The sequence below is a fragment of the Haemorhous mexicanus genome, chromosome 1, assembly GCF_027477595.1.
Source record: "Haemorhous mexicanus isolate bHaeMex1 chromosome 1, bHaeMex1.pri, whole genome shotgun sequence".
In the NCBI taxonomy this organism is placed as follows: Eukaryota; Metazoa; Chordata; class Aves; order Passeriformes; family Fringillidae; genus Haemorhous; species Haemorhous mexicanus.
In genome coordinates this window covers 128,011,589-128,031,588 of record NC_082341.1, presented here as the reverse complement: position 1 = coordinate 128,031,588, position 20,000 = coordinate 128,011,589, and the positions used below count along the sequence as shown (strand labels likewise).

The window sequence follows — 20,000 nt, the reverse complement described above, 5'->3', positions numbered from 1 at the left end:
TCAGGCAAGTCAGTTTGCTAGAGAAAAGAGCACACAAAGTGCGCCATGTACACGGAACTGTAAAAGTGAAGTTATGTCAGCAACAGTCTACTAGGGCATGGATAAGAGAACAATAAATGCAGGCTCTGTAATGGAGGCTAGATAGGTATTAGCCACAAGGAAGCACTAATGGAGTGAACAAGAATAATGTTTAAATCATCAATATCCAGGTGCTTAGTGTTACTTAAGAATCAAGCAATTAGGATTCAAAAGGAATAATTATCAGATTTAACAAAGAGGCCATTTAATGTTTGTCACTGTGTCATTAGTCCTATTTAAACACCAAGGAGTTAAAATGCATTGTGAGCACGAATTAGATAGTACAGTGAAACAAGTCACAACAGCTATAATTAAAAAGTGGGTAATTGCTAGAGTTAGTGCACAATCACATGGAAGATGCTATTACTTGCTCCTGTGTTTCCAACAGGAAGTAACAGGCAATTGTGTGTGGAGCCTGGTGAAAATATATGAAATGATAAAGAGTGTAGATGGAAAACACATGAATGATACAGTTAATGTGAAATGTTGCCCCAGCTTTGTCATGGTTATTTGGGCTTGCCACCTACTTAGGATTTTTTCCAATTTCATTTTATTCTCAACCTCTTCAACCCTTGTACATTTTGATGTCTTCAGTCTAATCACAGTGAGGATGCCTAAAACAGGCAAGATCTATTCCATTTTCCAGATATTCTTTAGAATATAATTGAAATACACAAAATTCTGTGAAATATCCAGACAGATTGCTTTAGAACAGTGCAATCCACTTGTTTTATCAGAAGGTAAACGTGGAATGAGGGTTTCCAAAACTGAATTTTAAAAACTCATGAAACTAATGCTTGATTTACAGACATGAGAGATACAGAGTAGAAAATGCACTAATCATGAGCAAACATTCTAATCCTGCTAATTATTTTAAGTGACTATCAAAGAGGAGAGACTTCTCTTTCACTTGAAGGAATGGGAGGGCTAAAAATATAAAAATTAAACTGCTACCAATGGGCCAAAAGCAAACAGAGAACAGAATTTAATGCACTAATGAAAGCCATTGCTGCTGAATCAAATTTCTCTCTTGATAAGATTTCAAAACCCACTAAGTACATATTACCCAGTGATGTGTGCATTCTTGGAAAAAGCTGCTGTGCATCTTCGAGGCAGCCCAGGCTTAAGTGATGTGCAAAGAACCTATGGTAATGGTGATGACATTAAAAGGTTCATAGAACCAGTATCAATAGCTAGAAGCAAGATGAAGCACAAGCTTTCTGCAAGGGATCATAGGCAAAACACAAAGCTAAGGAAAAAGAAAATGTGAATTTTAAGAACAGCTGAAAACAGCAGGTGAACTCTTCCATCTACAGTCACCTAGAAAATAAGAAGAAGCTTGAAGAACAAAGATGAGGTGAAACTAAAATTTTGTATGAATTAGAATTCCACCAAATAACTCCTTATTAGGAATTATGCTGAGCAAACACTGCAGTAATTTTTAGACCTTGCTCAGCATTTGATGCCCATGGTAAAATTACATTATCTAGAAAAATGTATCCCCCAGGTGAGAGGATTTTGACACATAATCTCAGAACCACACAGTAATTCTGACATTAAAACTCACTTGTTTAAGAACAAAATAACAGAATTTAAAGTTAATATATACTTTTATTCAGAAATGAACTGATCTTATTTTGCAAAATTTAATATTCACATGAAATAATCTAGTTTAAGCACTATATAAAGAAGATAAAATGAACTGTAGTTTGAATCATTCCATCTTTTATGAATTAGCATTATTTTCATGAGTTCCATTTCAAACCTTTTGTAAAAGCAAATACTGCATTTACAAAAGCATAGTACTTTGCAAAATTTATCTGGGTTTTCTGTATTTTGGAAATCCATAAAAAATACTGGATGGTCAAACATGAAAGTGAAATCCCTTTTAAACTTTTATTAACCAGTGAAACTAATCAGTGCTACTTCTCTGTCTAGAATGAGGAAAGCGAATCACAAAGGAGAATTTTAAGTATGATGTTTACAATTAGGTTTTAATAGTTGCCTGTCTGAATAAACATATTCTTTCAAATTGAGGATCTTACTAATGTTAACATCGTCCCTTAAACAAATATGTAGGACAGAATGGATGGGCTTTGCTACAGGAAAAACAGTTATCAACCCTATAAGCATCAGTAAAAACAAGTATATACTTCAATATAAGGGATCCCAGTGAGGCTTCTTCTTAAGTGCATTTTGTGTTTAGGTCCTAGAGAGAAGAAATTACACACTTGCAGAGGAATTCACAAGAAATAGACTTGAACTGTAAGACAGTGAGTCGTCAGGGAGCTTCAGCAAATCTTTCATGCAAAGAACGATGCAGAGCAATTGTCCTGCTGGCTGAAAGTATACATGCTGCAAGAAGAACTGTAGCCAAGGAAAAGCTTGCTTGGAAGCTTGCTTCCAAAAAGATACTTCTTAAATGATCCTTAGCATCAAATATGAATGTGAGCTATCAGACAGAGCAGGGTAGAGAAGAAAATAGAAATGGGTTAATTAGGTGCAGAAAATACTAGTGTTGAGCATATACTGGAGCACATCTAAGTACATTACTGTTTTTCTATGATGAATGATTAAAATAATCTCTTTTTTTTTTTTTTTTTCCTTTCCACTCACTATCACTGCTCCATTACGTATCATTAGGGAATGGAAATTTGTGTATGCAAGTATTTTCCAGGCAACAAGAGGGGGATGTAGGGGCTGTTTAGCATATGGCAGAAGAGGAAGTTAACAACAAGATTCTAGTAGCTGGTTTACACAGTGAGCTTTGCCCACAATGGGCTAATTAACCTTAAGAAAATGAAAGATGAAAGAGGGTAAAAATCCATCTCAATTGGCAGTGCACAGTGCGTGATATCAAAGAAGAGGTGTTTGCTGGAAATTAGAAAATCTGAATATGGAATTGTATGGAACAGTTGGCCTCTAATAATGCTTTTTGTATTATTAACAGGACAATTTACAGACTTTGAAGCTACATTGGTACCGGTGAGTTAAAGAGCATCAGGGAACATTTCCCAGAAACTGAGAGAAAACCTTCTGTAAATTTAAAGAGAAAGAATGATTGTGGACACTGTTTTGGCCTAGGCCAGCTAGACTCCTCCTAAACAACTCCTGAGCACAGCCTAGGCGGGTGGGTCCATGAGTCCAAGACCATTCCCCAGACACACTTTGCATGGGAACTTCCTGGTATTGAAATAAAAGAATATATATCCAAGCAAATTTCTTTGAGCCATATAGACAAACCCTGAGTTTTCTGAAGCCCTTTTTACCTGAAGGTCAAACTAGCCAAAGCTACTTAGCAAAGTTATATAGAGAAACTACGTATATAATTTTAATGAACAACAACCAGCCATTTTAGGACCAGGACACTGTATGCCATTAAGAAGGAAATACAGCAACTTTATATTTCCTTTATATGCAATCTCTGTGCCAATAACTGTTTGACAAAAGCCAGAGGGCACTCAGCCAGAGACTCCATTGTACAAGGAAAGCCTCTCTGATCCAATGAAGAGAAAAACAAGATGCTTTGACCACCACTTAGGGAAACAATAACATGATCATCATCAATCAAAGTAGACCTGGGTAGGAGAGAAGACATTGCTACAGTCTCAATATGTCTAATAACACTGGTGATTAAGACATTATTTTACTTGCCAAAGTGTGTTGCTTTCTAAAGCATGGTTTGGAGATCAACAGCAGGTGGGATTACTGGATAAAATGAGATGAGGGGTCTTAACTAGCTTCCTAACTCTTTTGTGCACATATTTGATACGAATACGCAAAATTAGAAGACGACCGTGACAGCTGCAGTCTGCAAGGCGGCAGTCACATGAACCTAGAGTGCAAAACTAGAGCCTACTTCAAAAAACACATCAGGCTCATTCTTTGAGGAGTAAAAAAATCCAGCTGCAAAAAACTTGGTTCCTTAACATCAGGAAACTTATTGCAAGAGGGAGTGCTTTCCAATGTGAATGAAACCCAGAGTCACATGAGAGTCAAAACTGTCTATAAAGCAAGTTAGGTGTTTCGTTAGAAGTAAAAGCCCAAATGAAGAGGTGCATGTCTGTAGTGACTTTATAAACTGGAATTTGGATTACAATTGAAACTGCCTTTACAAATCACCTTCCATAAACCCATTTTATTTCAGCAGGCAGTTATTCAGAACTATAATTGAGGATCCTGGGCAGGATTTATATTAAAAACTTATTCTGGATTAAACAACAGATTGGAGTAGTCTAAGGCCTGAACCACTTGCCTGATAAACTGACAATGTGAGAATCTGTTTTGCTCTTAATGAGATATTACATTAAATATTTGCATACAAAAAATTACATACAAAATTCTAACCCATGTTTTGACTAAAGGAGTATCATTCAAAACAAACAAATAAGTATAACAATTATATATTTCTATTGCTTTTGCTAGAAAAAACCTAGTATTGGCTAAAACCATTTCTTTCTCTTTTTCTTTTTTTTTTTTTTTTTTGAGAAGTCAGATGTATCATCCAGGCTACAGCATCATTGGAGAAATGTACTGAGTATACCCCATAGGAGTACTTATTAGCTATTCACACAAGTTTAACCAGCATGATATGAATGCATAATATGTTTTGTCTTAGAAGGGGATGGTGACTGTGCAAGATGATCAAATTAATAAAACGAGAAAATCATCCCCTTATAGACTTACTGTTTGAACTTTGTGGAAATCCAGGTAAGGAGGATGGACCATTCATTCCAGGCAGAAGAACAGGAGGAAGGCCAGGGAGTCCTGGATAAGCTGCTGGCAAACTGATACCATGAAGAGAACTGCTGTCCATCATGCCTGGCTGCTGAACTGTTAATCCTAGCACATCAGTAGCCTTCTTTATGCGATCCAATTCTTGCTGTGCCATCAGCTGTCTAACTGTTGTAGGAGCTAAATAATCTTTCTCCCGGTCTAGCTGACTTCCCACAGTTTCTCTCACTTTTGTAATATGTTGTTTGGAAAAGATATGATCTCTTATGGACAAACGTGCAGAATATTTCACGCCACATAGAGAACATTCTGGCTTCGTCCCATCAGGTCCAGTCTGATTTATCATGAATGGCTTCCCTATGTTAATTTTGAATTTCTTTTCTTTAGCCCGGGCATTCTGAAACCAGACCTGAACCACACGTTTGGGCAGACCAATCTCATTTCCTAGCATTTCACATTCCTGCATTGTTGGAGTCCGGTAGTCACTAAAGCAAGCCTTGAGAACTTTAAGCTGGAGGTTACTCATTTGTGTTCGGAAACGTTTGTGGCCTGGCCGATCACTGTTTTTGGATTTAAAGGGATTGCTAGCTCCAAATGGGTTAGGTGAACTTGGATCAGCTATGCTTGAAGTTTCACTGCGGTCGGCATTATCATCAGGGTCATCAGTAATGTAGTAACTTTGGTCGTGGTCGCCATCTTTTTCACTGAAGTGTATTGAAGGGCTTGTTAGGGAAAAGAGAAATTTATCATCAGTATTTTCATTTGTAGGTGTAGTTGCTGCTTTTGGTAGTGTGTCATTCACAAGAGGTTTTGGTTCTTTGGGGGGTGATGCAGGTTTCGCATCCCCTGAACTGCCAGTTGTGCTTTCCATTTCATTGTTCCCCTCATCCCCTGTTGTGGCATCACTAATTGCTGTATTAATTGATGAAGTCTCATCAAAGTCAGTCTTGTTTTGATCATACCCAGAGTCAGCAGGAGGGGCATTCAAATTTTCTATATCCTCACTAGACTCTGCCTTAAAAGAAGAAGGACTTAAAAGGTTCTTCGGTGACATTTCTGCAGTTTTGCTAACAGGGGTTGATACAGTGGAGGCTAATTCATTTTCGCTTGATAATTCTGTTTTTGCTAATGACAGTGATGGGTAATCAAAAAAGATGTACTTTTGTGGACTTTCTCCTCCATCTTCATTTGATATCAAAGGACTCGGAGGCAAACTATAGCCGGCCTGTTTTCCTTCGTTCCAATGTCGAGAGCGGATGTGACTTTCTAAAGCAGATTTTGCTTTAAACAGAGCTCGACAAAAAGGACATCTTTTATGTGACTGGGCTGGACCAACTGCACGGAATTGTCCCTTTCTTTCCCGGGCTCTTGTGTTCTGAAACCAGACTTGTACGACTCTCTTTTTCAGTCCCACTTCACGTGCAATATGATCTAGCATCTTTCTGGTGGGATTGGAATCTAGCAGGTACTTTTCGTAGAGTATTTCCAGCTGCTCTGGAGTAATTGTAGTTCTTAAACGTTTATCACGATGTTGATCTTCTCCGCTGTTTCCTCCCTCCTTCTCACTACAGTTATTGTCTTCTTTATCATCTAGTTTCCGTTTCAGGGAACCAGAAACTGTAGCAGGGTGTGCCGTATGTGATGAGCCAGTTTGTGGTGGCATCTGAGCAAGAGAACTGTTAAGTAACTGTCCAGTCATCAAAGGATTATTTGGGTCAAATATCATGTAGGGCATATCCATTGGTCTTTCTAAAAACTGTGAGTGAAGAAATTGGTTTTGAGCTGCTAGGAAATGCATGTGCTGGTGCTCTTGCCAAAGTTCTAGAGTTGGAAAGGCAACTGTACACTGATCACACTGATACTGTAATAACTGAGGAGGTAGACTGTTCTGTAGAGAAGTCATTGAAATTGGCAAAGGACTGGAAGGAACAGGAGTGTTTTGTGATGCAGAAGGAGGTCTCCCTACAATCTGGGATTGCTTTTGTTGGGGTGGTTGAGAAGCTGAGGGCTGAGGGTCAGAAGATGTTACTGGAGTAGACTGTACTGGTTTGGCGCTTTGGGAAGCTGTATCTGTTTGCTTAGAGGTGGTTTCATTTTGTTTTGGTTTTTCTGTGGACTCTGGTTTAGGAGAAGCCTTCTCAGGTTCTGGTTTGGGTGACGGAATCAAAGGAGTACTAGAACCAGAGCCAGAGCTTGCTGCTGTGACTGTCAAGCTTTTTGACGAGTCATTTTGGCCAGAAACTGTACAGTTCTTATACACTGTTTGATCAGAGGCATCCATAGAGTCTTCAGTTTGGCTTTCATCTTGAGCATCATCATCTTCGTCTTTATAACACTGCTTTTTCTGGTGCGTAATTAAATCAAAGATCCTGGGAAAAACCACACTGCACTTTTTGCACTGATACTGCATGTTACTGGTTCGGATGTAACGCTCATTCGTCAGTTCCCTTTTCTCATTGTCTTTAGTTTCAGCTTGATTCTCGTAGCTTTTGCGAGCTTTCTGTCGTGCATTTTGGAACCATACGACAATAACTCGAGTAGGTAGGTTAAGTACAGTTGAAAGCTGTTCGATTTCATCATCCTTTGGATAAGCATTTGTATCAAAGAAGTCTTGGAGGACACGAAGCTGGTAGTCAGTAAACCGAGTCCTGGATGACCTCTTGCTGAAAGACGCATCAGACTTGTAGGGTTCTACAGCTGAAGGTTGAGGATCTATTCTGATATCTTCCAATACTGTTATAGGAGGATTGCTGAAGTTATATGGCGAATCCTTATTTCTCTGTCGTTCTTTAAACAGCGTATTTCGAAACCAGTGCTTGATAACTTTCTGCGAAAGACCAGATTTCTCAGCCATTTCTTGGATCTGCTCTTCACTTGGAGAATTGTTAATATCAAAATAAGCCCGCAAGATTTTTAACTGGTCATCTGTGATTCTTGTACGAGGACGCTTGAACTGAGAGTGCCGCAGGAAATTGGGATCTAATCCTAGCTGCTGCTGGCAAAGCTGGGTAAGATCGGCAGATAAAGTATCCATTGGTGGCAGCTGGAGGGCAAGCTGAGGAGGCAGTGCAGGGTGTTGCACTGGCTGCATCATGATTGGAGGGAAAAGTGGGAGATCAAGTGAAACGGGAAGCTGGACTTGAGGTGGGGCTGATGGTGGTGGCGGTGGAGGAGGCGGAGGTGGTGGTGGAGGAGGCGGTGGTGGAGGTGTGGGTGGTGGGGCCTGCAAAGGTGTGGGAGCTGTGTTTTGAATTTTTCCAGCTCCAGCTGAAGAAGGCTGAGAAGGAGTTGGAGGAGGAGGAGGAGGAGGTGGCGGCGGAGGTGGTGGCGGAGGTGGTGGCGTTTCTGGAGAAGATGGAGAAATTGGATAAAGTTTGTCATACGCCTCCCTGTACTGTCGGGCAAATTTTTCTAATGCTCCATATGGAAAAAAATGTCCATGCACGTGTTCTTGATGACTCTTCAAAATAAGAATGTTGGAAAAAAGCTTACTGCAGGTTCCACACTCCAGTTTGTCTGTGTTTTCACCATCCCCAGTCTTGCTTTTTTTCTGCACTTTTTGTCTGTTCTCATTGTATTGGATAACTAACTCAAACCCAAAGTTCTCCAGCAAAGCCTTGGCTGCATTCCCCCTTGCTCCAGAAGCTATTCTGGGTGGTGGGATGGCTGGTTCTGAGGATTTTGGCTTCTTCATATCTTTGTTTTCTTTTAGTCCTTCATTCTCATTCGTAAATTCTTGCTTTGGCTTCTCGTGTTTTTCAGAAACTTCTTCTGACTCCTTATATGATGGCATATCCTTTATCAGCTGGCAGTCTGTACTTACTAAGGTATTTTGCTCTGCTTTCATCAGCTTACTACTTTGCTGCTGCTGCTTTTGGGACTGAAGTTGGGGTTGGGTGGACTGATACTGTTGTGCCTGTTGCTGCAGTATCTGTAGCTGAGTTTGGCCAACATGGTGCTGAGTTTGTATCTGCTGCTTCAAATCTTCAAGCAGTGATCCTGTCATACCAGCCATCCCAGGCATACCAAATGTGGCAGAACCAGGCAAACCCAGATCTGGGCTTAAGCTAAATTCTGTCCCAGGTATATAGAATGGGAAAAGGAACTGAGGCTGTTGAAATTGGAGCAGTGCTTCTGGTGTCATTGGAAAGTGAGGCAAAAAAGCTGGATTTAGAAACTGCGGTTGAAAGAACGCAGCTTGTTGTTGCAGTTCATGCTGTAGTTGCATTTGAAGTTGTGCTGGTGACTGGGGTGGGTGATGTGTAGGCTGAGCAGAAATTAATTCAGAAGCTTGCTTTTTATTTAATTCTTTGGCATCTAAATGTGTTTCTTTGCTGTTAACTGCTGGTAAGGTCACAGATTCTAGCATTCCTTGGCTGGGGCTATTCACATTCCCTGCTACACTATTACCGCTACTTATATTACCACTTGGTTCTAGCTTTGCAGCCCTTGCCTTTGTCTGATGAAGCACAGATCTCATATGGATTTCCAATGTAGAACTTTGGCTATATGCAACATTACAAATGCTGCACTTATAGGGTTTGTTGTCAGTGCTGCTGTTGGTTTCTTGAGGGACAGGACTTGATGCTTCCTGCAAAACCTTTTTGAGTTTATGCAGATGGGACACTGAGTTATAGTGGACCAAGAGAATGTTCTTTTGGGTGAAAGACTCTTTACACACTGTACACTTGTATGGGCGAGATGGATCTAGAAATTTTTCCATAGTAAAATTTGGCCCTTTTCTAAAAGGTAAGGTCCGCTTTGGTTCCGAGCCCATATCATCTGGAATAGAGCTACTATCACTTCCTACAGGACTTGCTTTACCTTCCTGGTCCATCTCATAATCTCTTTCTATTTCCTGTTCTAGTGCATGATCGTCTTGTGCCATACTTTCACTTTCTCCCCACAGTTCACCATTGACTGGTAAAGATGCACACAGCTGCTGAAGTTCAGCTTCATTGAGTTCAGGGTGGCCTGCTTCCAAGTGTTTTTTTAAAGCCTGGAATGTACGGAAGCTACGTTGGCAAAGGCTACACATGGTAGCTGCCCGAATAGCATGGTACTGGGAATGTATCTGAAGCTTCTGCATAGTCTTAAAAGCCAAGCTGCAATGGTTACAGCGGTACTTATAGACATGGCGGTCAGAAACAGACAGCTGCTGCTTCTTCTGCTGCTCACTTAGCTGGTCTGTCATAGAGTCAGTGGTCTTTATATCTTTGCTGCTGCTCTTATTCCAATCAGCTGTTTCAGCAGATTCCTTGGGTGGCTTCTGTTCCTCAGTCTTAATTTCCATTCCAGTTTTTGATTCATCGGTCCCAGGGGTACTTTTCTCATCCACAGGACTTTCACCTAGTTAGAAAAAGTGAAGTGTCTTTTACACAAGTAGAAGAGAAAGCACACAGTATTCATTTTAATTTATTTTTTCAGCCGAAATCAAGAAAGGCACCTGGTATGCCATGTGTCAGCTTAGCAAAATATAACAACCTGTCTTTGTCCCAGAAAATAAAGTGGGCAGGACAAACAGGAGTTTGAAAAAGGGAATAAAATTCATGCACAATGATCAGATTGGCAGTGGCATCTGGCCGAGCAGTGGCATAGGGCTTTTCTTTGCCAGAAGGTAGGAGTTGATTGGTAAAATGAGAACACCAAACAAGAAAAGGAAATAAAGAATAGGAAAGAGGGAAAGAGTAGAAAAATGGGGACAACAGGTAGGACAGATGATTAGAAAGAGGATGAGAATGGCTGGAGAAGAGAGGAGCATGCTGTAACAACTAGCAAAATTTCCCAGTGCATAATGCAGTAAGGGTCCAGGATCAGACACCTGCTTCTGGAAATGAAGACAAAATCACTTACCTAACATTCCCCATTGGTGGTGAAAGCTCCTGTCTTTTGGGACTGGGCCTTATTAGCTGGTTAAGCAAGGAGGATCTTGCCATCAAAGTGGCTAGGCATTGCTGTTTGATTTTACTTTCACCAAAAGCAAGGAGCCTGGCATACATGTGCTTTCTACCAGCTCAGTCAAATTCAGACCCCTTGCTACATTTTTTTTATCTCTGTGGCTATAAGCAAGCCAGAAAAAGATTCCCTTTACTAAGTAACAAGTAGTTTTATTTCTAAATTGCCCATACCTAGCTTTTACATGTCTAGGCTTTTTCTTGCATACCTGGATATTTCCCAGATCCCTCAGCTGTAATGGTTGCAGGTGTGTCACGTTCAGATTTCTCTGAAGCAGCTGCTGGCAATAGCATACTATTGGGCATCATGACATCTGGTACAGGAACCTTTGAAAACCAAGAATATGGTATTATTACAGAAAAATTCCCCCTATTAAATAGTATACAACAGTATGAAATTAAAATTCAAAAGATCCACCATATCTGGATGACTGCCAGAATGAAGATCCTGATTCAGTCCTTGATTATGGTTTCTGACAGATCATAACCCAGAGTATCATGTGTCCCTTGGTGGAGAATCAACTCAAAATAATCCACAATAAGGGGGTGCTATAGAACTACATGCACTCAATATTTCATTGGTCTCAGTATCACCACAAAGAAGGTTTTGCTGACTTTGCCAGGGTCATTGGATTTATCAGGGGAATTCTCCTAGGATATCCTCCAAAGACAGAGATCATATTGAGATATGGTGACCAATCAGTGTTTCACTGAGGGCATTCCCACTTTTCTTCACCTGTATTTTTTTTACACAAATGGTGGACATTCCATGATCTTTGAAAGAAAATAATGTTTATTTCAATAGGGAAGTCACAATTTATTTCTATTTAAAATTAGATTTTTTTTCTCTCTCTTGACTTCAATTTCTTATGTATCATCTTCAGATTGCTTTATCTGTTGAGTTATACTTTCAAATTCTAGACAGAAAACTTTGAAGAATATCCTTTTAATCTGGTAGTATTCAGTTTAGCTAAGTTGCTACGAATATCAAGTTGCTCAACATTTCATGTTTTTATTTTACTTTGATCTCAAAAACAAATTAATATCAGAAATATAGGACTGTCCTATTAAGACTTAGCAAGCTTAAGTTCAAGCTCCTGCACTGCCAGATTCTGTCTGAACAATCTTGGGTAAATCAGTACAGACTGTACTGCAGCTCCTCATCTCTAACAGAAGGATAGAATTTCCCTCATACAGAGGTAAAAAAGATTATCCACAGAAGAGATTTTTGAGTTGTAAATAAATAGTGAAAGCTACATTCATTATGAGCTATGAGTAGAAATATCTTTTGTTCCTCTAACATTGGATGCATAAGAATGACATATATATATACATATATATATATATATATATATATATATACACACAAATTGCCTCTTGGAAAAAATATTCTAGACATTTAAAAAAAAAAGCCACCTGGGTTTAGTACATTTGTGATTTAAACAAAGCATTAGTAGCATCCTCTCATAGGACTAATGATTTTGAGTTTACTTGCTAGGGAAGGTCTTTTAAAAAATTATGTAGTGAACTGTAAATGTCCCAGAGGAAAAAAAAATTGCTATAAATAGGATTTACTTTTTTGTCAGACGGTTCAGTTATGGACAGAGCATATTAGTGTTAGCAATGATGACAATTTTACTTATGAAGATTATGTTTCACAATCTTTTCCCTGGGAAACATTGGGTTTTTTCCCCTCTCAGAAACACTGGGACAACTCCCCAGCACCTGCTAAGGAAAGATTTCAAAGTTGCTTCATTATCAGCATAGAGCAAATCAGGAAGAACTTGAGAAGATAGTGCTGCTCAATAAGGAGGGGCAGATTCTCCATATTTTCTCATTTTCCTAAAAGGGTCTGTAAAAGTTAAATTTCTACTGCATTTTCCTTCCAGCGGGCCAAAATTACATGGTCTGTCAGAGCTATAATTAGTAGAAAACTAAGGAAAAGAAGTTCCCCAAGTGTGTATTTGCTCCTCAGCTCTAAGCACCAGGAACTCTAGACCTTCAGTCAAGAAGTCTCAATTCTTTCTAATATTTTTACCACTTTAGTTGGGAATGAGGTGGTGGATGTTCAACCACACCAATATAAATGAAGGCATCTTCTATGGACACAGAAGTAAATACTTTAGAGTTGGATCACTGAGATTTCCAACTACATTTCCATCTAAGAAGGCAAGACAACCAGAGTCAGTTTGTCCGACTTAGGAGGTCTGTTCTCTAACTGAATTTATGCTGTAATAACAAATAAGTACAAGACCTGAGTGTGTTTCTGCTGACATTGTTTTGAATGGATGTTTGAACTGCTGTTTTACAGTGAATTTCATGTAATGTACAGTGGAGCTATACACAGGAAACCTTCTATGTTTGGGAACTATATTCTTCAGGGAGTTCCTATTACTTTAAAAACAGAAGTCACAATACCTCTGAGACCTGGATAATATTAGACCATATTTTCAGGTATGCACTTAGAGATATGGACTGGCTTAACTTTTCTAAGATTAATGTCAGAGAGGAACCAAAGGCTTTTTCCCAAGGGACAGCAGTCACTTGATGAGCTGACAAAAGAACCTCAGAGACCTGACCCACTCCGCCCCCCGGACTTCCTGAACACTGTGTCACAACAAATACATTGCCCACAAGGCCCAAGTATGTTTGTGTAGCATGTGCACCAGTATTTGCAGCACTTACTGTCATGAGTAGTTTCTCCACACAGTCAGGGGACACACTGTGCAGATGGGTCAAATGAAGCTGGAGATGCATTTTGTTGCTGAGGACATCTTGGCAGAGGGGGCAGCAGATAACAGGTTGCATTGAATGCTGTGACAGGACATGCATCTGGATACGATTTGGGTCCCTACCATTGTAGTTACAATAAGGACATTGATAGAACTGAAAAAAAATCAAGTTAAGATGCAGGCTATTAGTCAATGTGCTTTTTATAACTTGCTGATATAGCTATTTAAACAGCATATCATCTCTGTTTCATTCTTGAGTTATTTGAAAAAGAGTTCTAGAATGCAATTAAATTGTTACATTTCCTTTTACCTGCTCATGAGAAAATTTATTGTCCTCTGGAGGCTTTGATTTTTTAGCTGCACCATCCTCTTCTTTTGCCAGAAGAAGCTGCTGTGCCCCTACCACAGTGTTTGCTTTTGGTTCCTTCTCTGGTGTGACTATTCCTGTTTTGAAAACATAATTTTGAGAACATGTTTTAAACTTAAAAATATCCGGATTTACAAAGAGGCTCTGACTTCAAAGGCCTGTATTGTCTTTGAGAGTCTTTTTTTTTTTTTGTTTGCTTGCTTGTTTTTTAAACACTGAGAAAAAATAAAGATGAATAAAATAAGTCTGGTAAGCACAAAGGTGAAAGTACACTTTTATTCTTGATACTCTATAAATACATTTAAAAATAGACTTTTCTCTACTGTTTAGATAACCCTAGGTTGCCTTTAAAGATTAATCAATAATGTTCTTTCTTCAGCAGCTCAGTATGAATTTGTCTATTACATTAAAACAAATCAGCTTTTGCTTAAAAAGCCTGTTTTCCAAATAATTAATTTGCTGCTGTTTAATTACCCTCTCTCTTTTCTAAACTGTCTGAGCAATATGATTATTGTGCTGTTTTGATAACTCCTGCCTGGTTACTATTCTGATGCTAAATATAGCGAGGCTTTAAAAGAAATACTGTGGAGAATAGGATTTCAGAGCTAACTTAATATTAATTATATACAAAGATCAGTCATTTGGGATTGCTTTAGATGTTTACACTGTGAATTTTTATAGTCTGGCATTTGTGATCAAAACCAGAATATAATTGTTTACTATAGATAGTTGTACTATTAAGTATTAAATACTATATTTAATATTATGCCTGAGCTGGCTGTGTAATGTGGCCCAGTCTTGCACACATCAAAGAAAAGAGTGCAATTCTAATTTCCCAGTCCATCAGAAAATTCTTTCCAGCGTCAATTTGCCAGATAATCTCTTCTGCTAGGCTGGATATTACAAGAGCATTGGGTAGGCATGTCACATACATCTCACGACAAACACAAAACCTCATTTACCAACCATTCCAATCTCATCATAGTGCGGCATCATCTGACCTTTTTTCTGCTGTTTATTATGAGTATTTCTAATTTTAACTTTCAATTTTCACCATCTTCCAGTCAATTTGCAACTAAATTATTTCCAGGGTGAGGACACTATCACTGGACACTGGGTGCAAATACATCTTGAAATGCAATGAAGCTAAACCATTGATTGCTATCAGACCCAACGTAAATATATAGTCCAGGGGTAATCTGATTGTATGCTGTGCATGAAGATTTATCTTGATTTTTTCAATCCACATAAGGTTCATATAAATGAACAAATTGCACCTCATTGCACAATAACCTAGGATTAATTTAAAAATAAGGTCATGGACATTTTGGCAACAAAGTAAACAAGAACAAAGAAAACACAAACTCAAGAACTTTTTATTATTATTATTTTCATATAGGCTTTGTGCAATATTTGATCTTACAAAGACAACATTAAAGAGAAGCAAAATAAGAGAACAGTTTTCAAGGTAAACACCAAATCCTCATGGTAAAATAGTGACTAATTGAAAACTGAATCATACAGGGACAATTTAAAAAAAACAAAAGACCAACAAGCAAAAAACATGTTTTATGACTTACACCTTAATGGTGATTTCCGCACACATTGACTTTCATTCCTAAGTTGTTGATTATTTCTTTTGATGCAATTTAGGCCAGTAATTTTTGCATGTTCTAGCTCAAATTAAAGCCTATTCCTGCCGTATTTCCCTATTTATATATTCCTCGATTCATCATCACATGTTAATCATCTGAACAAGCCCCTTTTTTCATCATATATATTCAATTCATCATCATTTGTTTATCATTTGAACAAGTCCCTTTTTGGAGCCCCCTGAATTTTTGCACTCTCAGGAACAGATCTTGGAGGCCTCTTTTAGATTGCTCAGTCACTGTTGGGCCAACAACCCAAAGGGTTGTTGTTAAGCTATGCTAAAGGTAAAATCTAAGTGATGAAATCATATAAGGCACCATTTTATTACTCTCTTTACTTTATGACTATTAATAGAGTACTACCTGGCTTATCTGTATTTACATATCATTTAAGTATCTTAACTGTGAGAATTATGGGAAGTAAAAAAGTGTCATCCTGTATTAAGAGAGAAAGGTTGTTTGTTGAGTTTTAGAAAAACAGATTCAAATTATTAACCTCTTTTTATTTCCAACTGTCAAAAACATCTCTACTGTTTCATACTTCACAATATGTCACTTTTAAAATATCCTTTTTAAAGACAAATGGGCCAGAATCTCAGTTTATGTAAACAAATATTGTTATACTGGAAGCTGAATTTAACAACAAAATGGAAAAATATGCCTTCTCGTCCCCTTATCACACTAGACTGTTTTCAACGGGTTGTTAAAGAAATTACAAACCTAGTTCTCCTTCAAAATTTACTTGTGAAAATGCATCTAGCTGTGTTTTGGCACTGCTAGTGAAATTTATCTTGAAGTGCACTCTGTGTGTGCCTGGGCACACACAAGGTTAATATTACACATCATCTTCCACCACAGGATGGAATAACTTAATTACTTCAAAGGGCCTATAATAATCATGAAACACATAGTTCTTGTTTCTATAAAAACAAGGGGGGGGGGTTGGTTAAATTTCTTTTGTGGTTAATATAATAAAACAGTGGAGTTATAAAACACTGTGCTGGGGTCAATAAATGCATAACAAAGCACAGCTTTTTACAATGTTTACTATGATATTTATATAAACTGCCAAAGTTTACAGAGGCTTTGTTGTTTTTGTTGTCGTTTGGCTCTGGATTCATTCAACCTCAAGCACTCTTACTTCTTATATGACTGAAGTTGCATCTGGCCAATAGTGATGTAACTGAGTGACGGACTTTTTCTTTAGAGAAAAGAAAAAGGGGGGTTGATTTTGCCCTCTGGCATAGGGGAGTCACTTGCCCCTGCACGTGGAGGAGACCAGAGTCCCCAAGCCACAGTGAACATGGTTGTTTTATCCTATAACTTTTCTAACATAACTTTTTATCCAATGGTTGAGCTACTAGCACTCAGTTCCTTGTCTCGCTGTATCAATGCTCTGCTTTCCACGTTCAAGTGGCTGTTTTAGGGAGCTTTGGTAGAAAAGCTGTAAACACCTATGTTCTTCTAGAAAGGCTATCAAAGGAGGAAGGAAAGAAAAGAGAAAATCTCCTGGTCTTGAGCATACTGTGTGCACTCTTTTCATGGCTACACATTCCACTGCCATGCCATTCTTACCAGGCAGTTGTAGGAAAAGACTAAATCCAGTTGTTATCCATGTTTTAAATACTAACTTTTTATTCTTGAGCACATTATTTGTAGGGTTTTTTTTTTTTTTTTGAAATTGTAAAACACATCAGAAATTCTTTTTCTAATATAAAATACGCATCTTATTTTAGATTAAAAAAGCGATTTCAATACATTTAGCTCAAAAAATAAGTTTAATCATAAATAAGTGCCACGAAATAGACTAGGCAATGATTGCCTGTCAGTATCAGAACTATTTAACTTGTGTAGGATTGCTAATATAAAAATGACACAATTCACATGTCATCACCTTTGCAATATATGTTGAAGCCCCAAAATAACAATATTTGTGTGACTAATAAGAAGGAGAAAGTTAATAAAGTACATATACTAGTGAGGAAAAAAAGCCTGGAAAAGCCATGATAAAGCCACTATTTTCTTATTTATAAATCTTTGTATTTGATAAAGATTGCATAATTTAAGACTTCTGGCACATCAGATGATGTTATTCAGACTCAAAATCATTCTAAAATTATAATTACTGGTAGAGTATTCTTTCTAATTAGAGTAGAATGAAAGGATAATTTTCATTGCAATAATGAAGGTTAATTTCCATCCTTCCTCATGTTTACTACCTTATTAAAAAGTGCTCCCCTTAGCCATGGCAGAGACATATTACATTTTCAATGCAAATGTATTAATCTGGATAAATTCCATATTAATTCTTGCACTGCATAGAGCTGTAATTTGGATTATAATTAATCTAAAGTGGCACTAGATTTAAATGACAATATAAATGAGGCATTAGTAGGCTTTTCTATTCTGAATGAATATTCAACAAATATAACTTGCATATTGCCAAGTCGCATTTTGAAAGCTCTTCTCCTTGAGATAAGGTAAGCAACGCAGCACAACAGCTTACACAAACACACTGTTACTAAATACATGTTAATCCTTTCTTGTCTAATAGATTCTATGCTAAAGAAGGGTCACACCGCTTTCCTGTCTAACTTGTTAGTATTGTGATTAATTTATTGGTTTTCCTGAGATTTCTTTGGCAAGACTTGCAACACTCAATTCATGAGAAAGCCCAAATTAACATTCAATTATACAGAAGCAGTTATGCAGTCATTAGAAATACTTGTCAGCTCAGTGAAAATTAAGAGGATGGTCGGAATGTTACATATGTAGAATTAATTTAGATTAGGAAAATAAAATTTTCCAAAAGATTCAGGATTTTACAGTACAAACTATTTTCTGCAAAGCACAAAGGCAATCATGTATTTCAGCCCTTGTTTTTATATGAATCTTACTGCAAAGTTATTTGTGTAATTGCTGGCACGGGAATGCAGAACAATTATGCTGGTTTTTTGTAGTGCACCCAGTAGGCATCTGGATATAGGTTTGTCCTAATTAAACTTGGCCCTTATGAGTGGCTAATCCTGATGGAATTTTGAGAATTCCCCTTCAGTATTTTTTTTTCTAGATTCCATTTTCTTCTTTTTTCTATTTCTTTTTCTTTTTTTTTGGCTGGAGCTTTAATACCATATTCTTTCCTAAACAACTATAAATGGACCAGCCTAAGAAAAAGAGAGGGCTGCTAAATTCCCTGAAGTTGTTCATATTGTCCCCTAGACGAAGCGTATGGTCGGAAATGCAGGCTGCAAGTGGCTGTCACCCGTCTCCTGGGGAGTGTCCAGGCCAGCCCTGAGGAGACTGCATAGAAGGACTTGTGACAGCCTGGGAGCATGGCTTTACTGCACTGCAGACGGTTCTGACCAAGTCAGAGAGCCAGCCAAGGGGAATATATATTTTAAACCACAACACAGCTTCTTGCTCAACATCATCCTTGTCATCATCGGCCTTCCCTCAGTCTCTTGATCTCAAAAAATAAAGTGACTGAAGAGCAGCCGAGGTTGTAAACTGTGATGGGTACTGACCTTAGCCCGTCAACAAACCATCTTAAAGGAAGCTTTAATCTTTAAGTCAGTCTTCTGAACTGACTTGGCATAGAAAGGGCCATCTATATTTTTTTTTTTTGGAAATAAATTCAAAAATGTTAAATATGTAAAGAGCAAATTGCAGTACGGGTGAATTTGGGTGTAAAGGAACTCAGATGTAAAATGATGTTTTTTCTACAACTATATGTCTTTATGGATAACACAACCTCCTTTGTATGCTGCTGTCATCAGCATACAAGGAAAAGATATATGACTACCTGAAACTAATAGGCTTCAACCTGTTTCAGCACTTCTTCTGCTTCAGTGAATCCAACATAATGTAACTAGGTATAGCGTGCGGCAAAAGTAGCCAATGTAATATTCATTGTGACCATAGATTTCCATCTCATACATAAAAAGCATGGGTGAAGTCACATATTTGCCAAATCAAACACAGAAAAAGCCTTGGGTATCTACACCAGATGCTGGCCCTAGGTTTGTTTGTGCACAAGTAAATGTCATGACATAGAGGTTTTGTTTTCAAAGACAGTAGCTTTCATTACTGGGCTTTGTCTATTCCAGGAGATCAAAATTACCCAACCCATAATCCGTTTTCAATGATATTTCCTCTTTCTTAGGCTGAATCATCTGTAAACTTTTTCACTGGATTTTGTGTATTTTTTTGTAAATGCCTCAAATAAATGCCCAGGAAGAGGCCAGATTCTTGGGAGTAACTAATCTGTGAGCAAGAGCAAAAAATAATAACAAAAAAACCCCCACATTCTTTGGGTTAAAAGGGGGGCAAAACCCGATTGAAGAAAAAATTCAAGTGGTACCTAATCCTATGCTTATGAAAAATTAATATGCCATCAGAGGAATCACAAGTACAGCAAAGATTAATGAAAGGCGCTTAAAAAATTACAAGCACACAAACTGATTTGATTAAAAAATAATCTCAC

The 20,000-nt window shown here is 38.0% G+C and overlaps 1 protein-coding gene across 1 annotated transcript in view; it reads right to left on the bottom strand.

Annotated features, from left to right (window-relative positions):
* Positions 1-20,000, bottom strand: part of ZFHX4 (zinc finger homeobox 4) — a 149,919-nt gene that overhangs the window by 5,317 nt on the left and 124,602 nt on the right. The window contains exons 6-9 of the mRNA XM_059862576.1: positions 13,809-13,942; positions 13,452-13,652; positions 10,976-11,093; positions 4,765-10,161 (exon numbers count right to left, since the gene is read on the bottom strand). Of these exons, the coding sequence (XP_059718559.1) occupies positions 4,765-10,161; positions 10,976-11,093; positions 13,452-13,652; positions 13,809-13,942 (5,850 nt within the window). The remainder of the gene's footprint in view (positions 1-4,764; positions 10,162-10,975; positions 11,094-13,451; positions 13,653-13,808; positions 13,943-20,000) is intronic.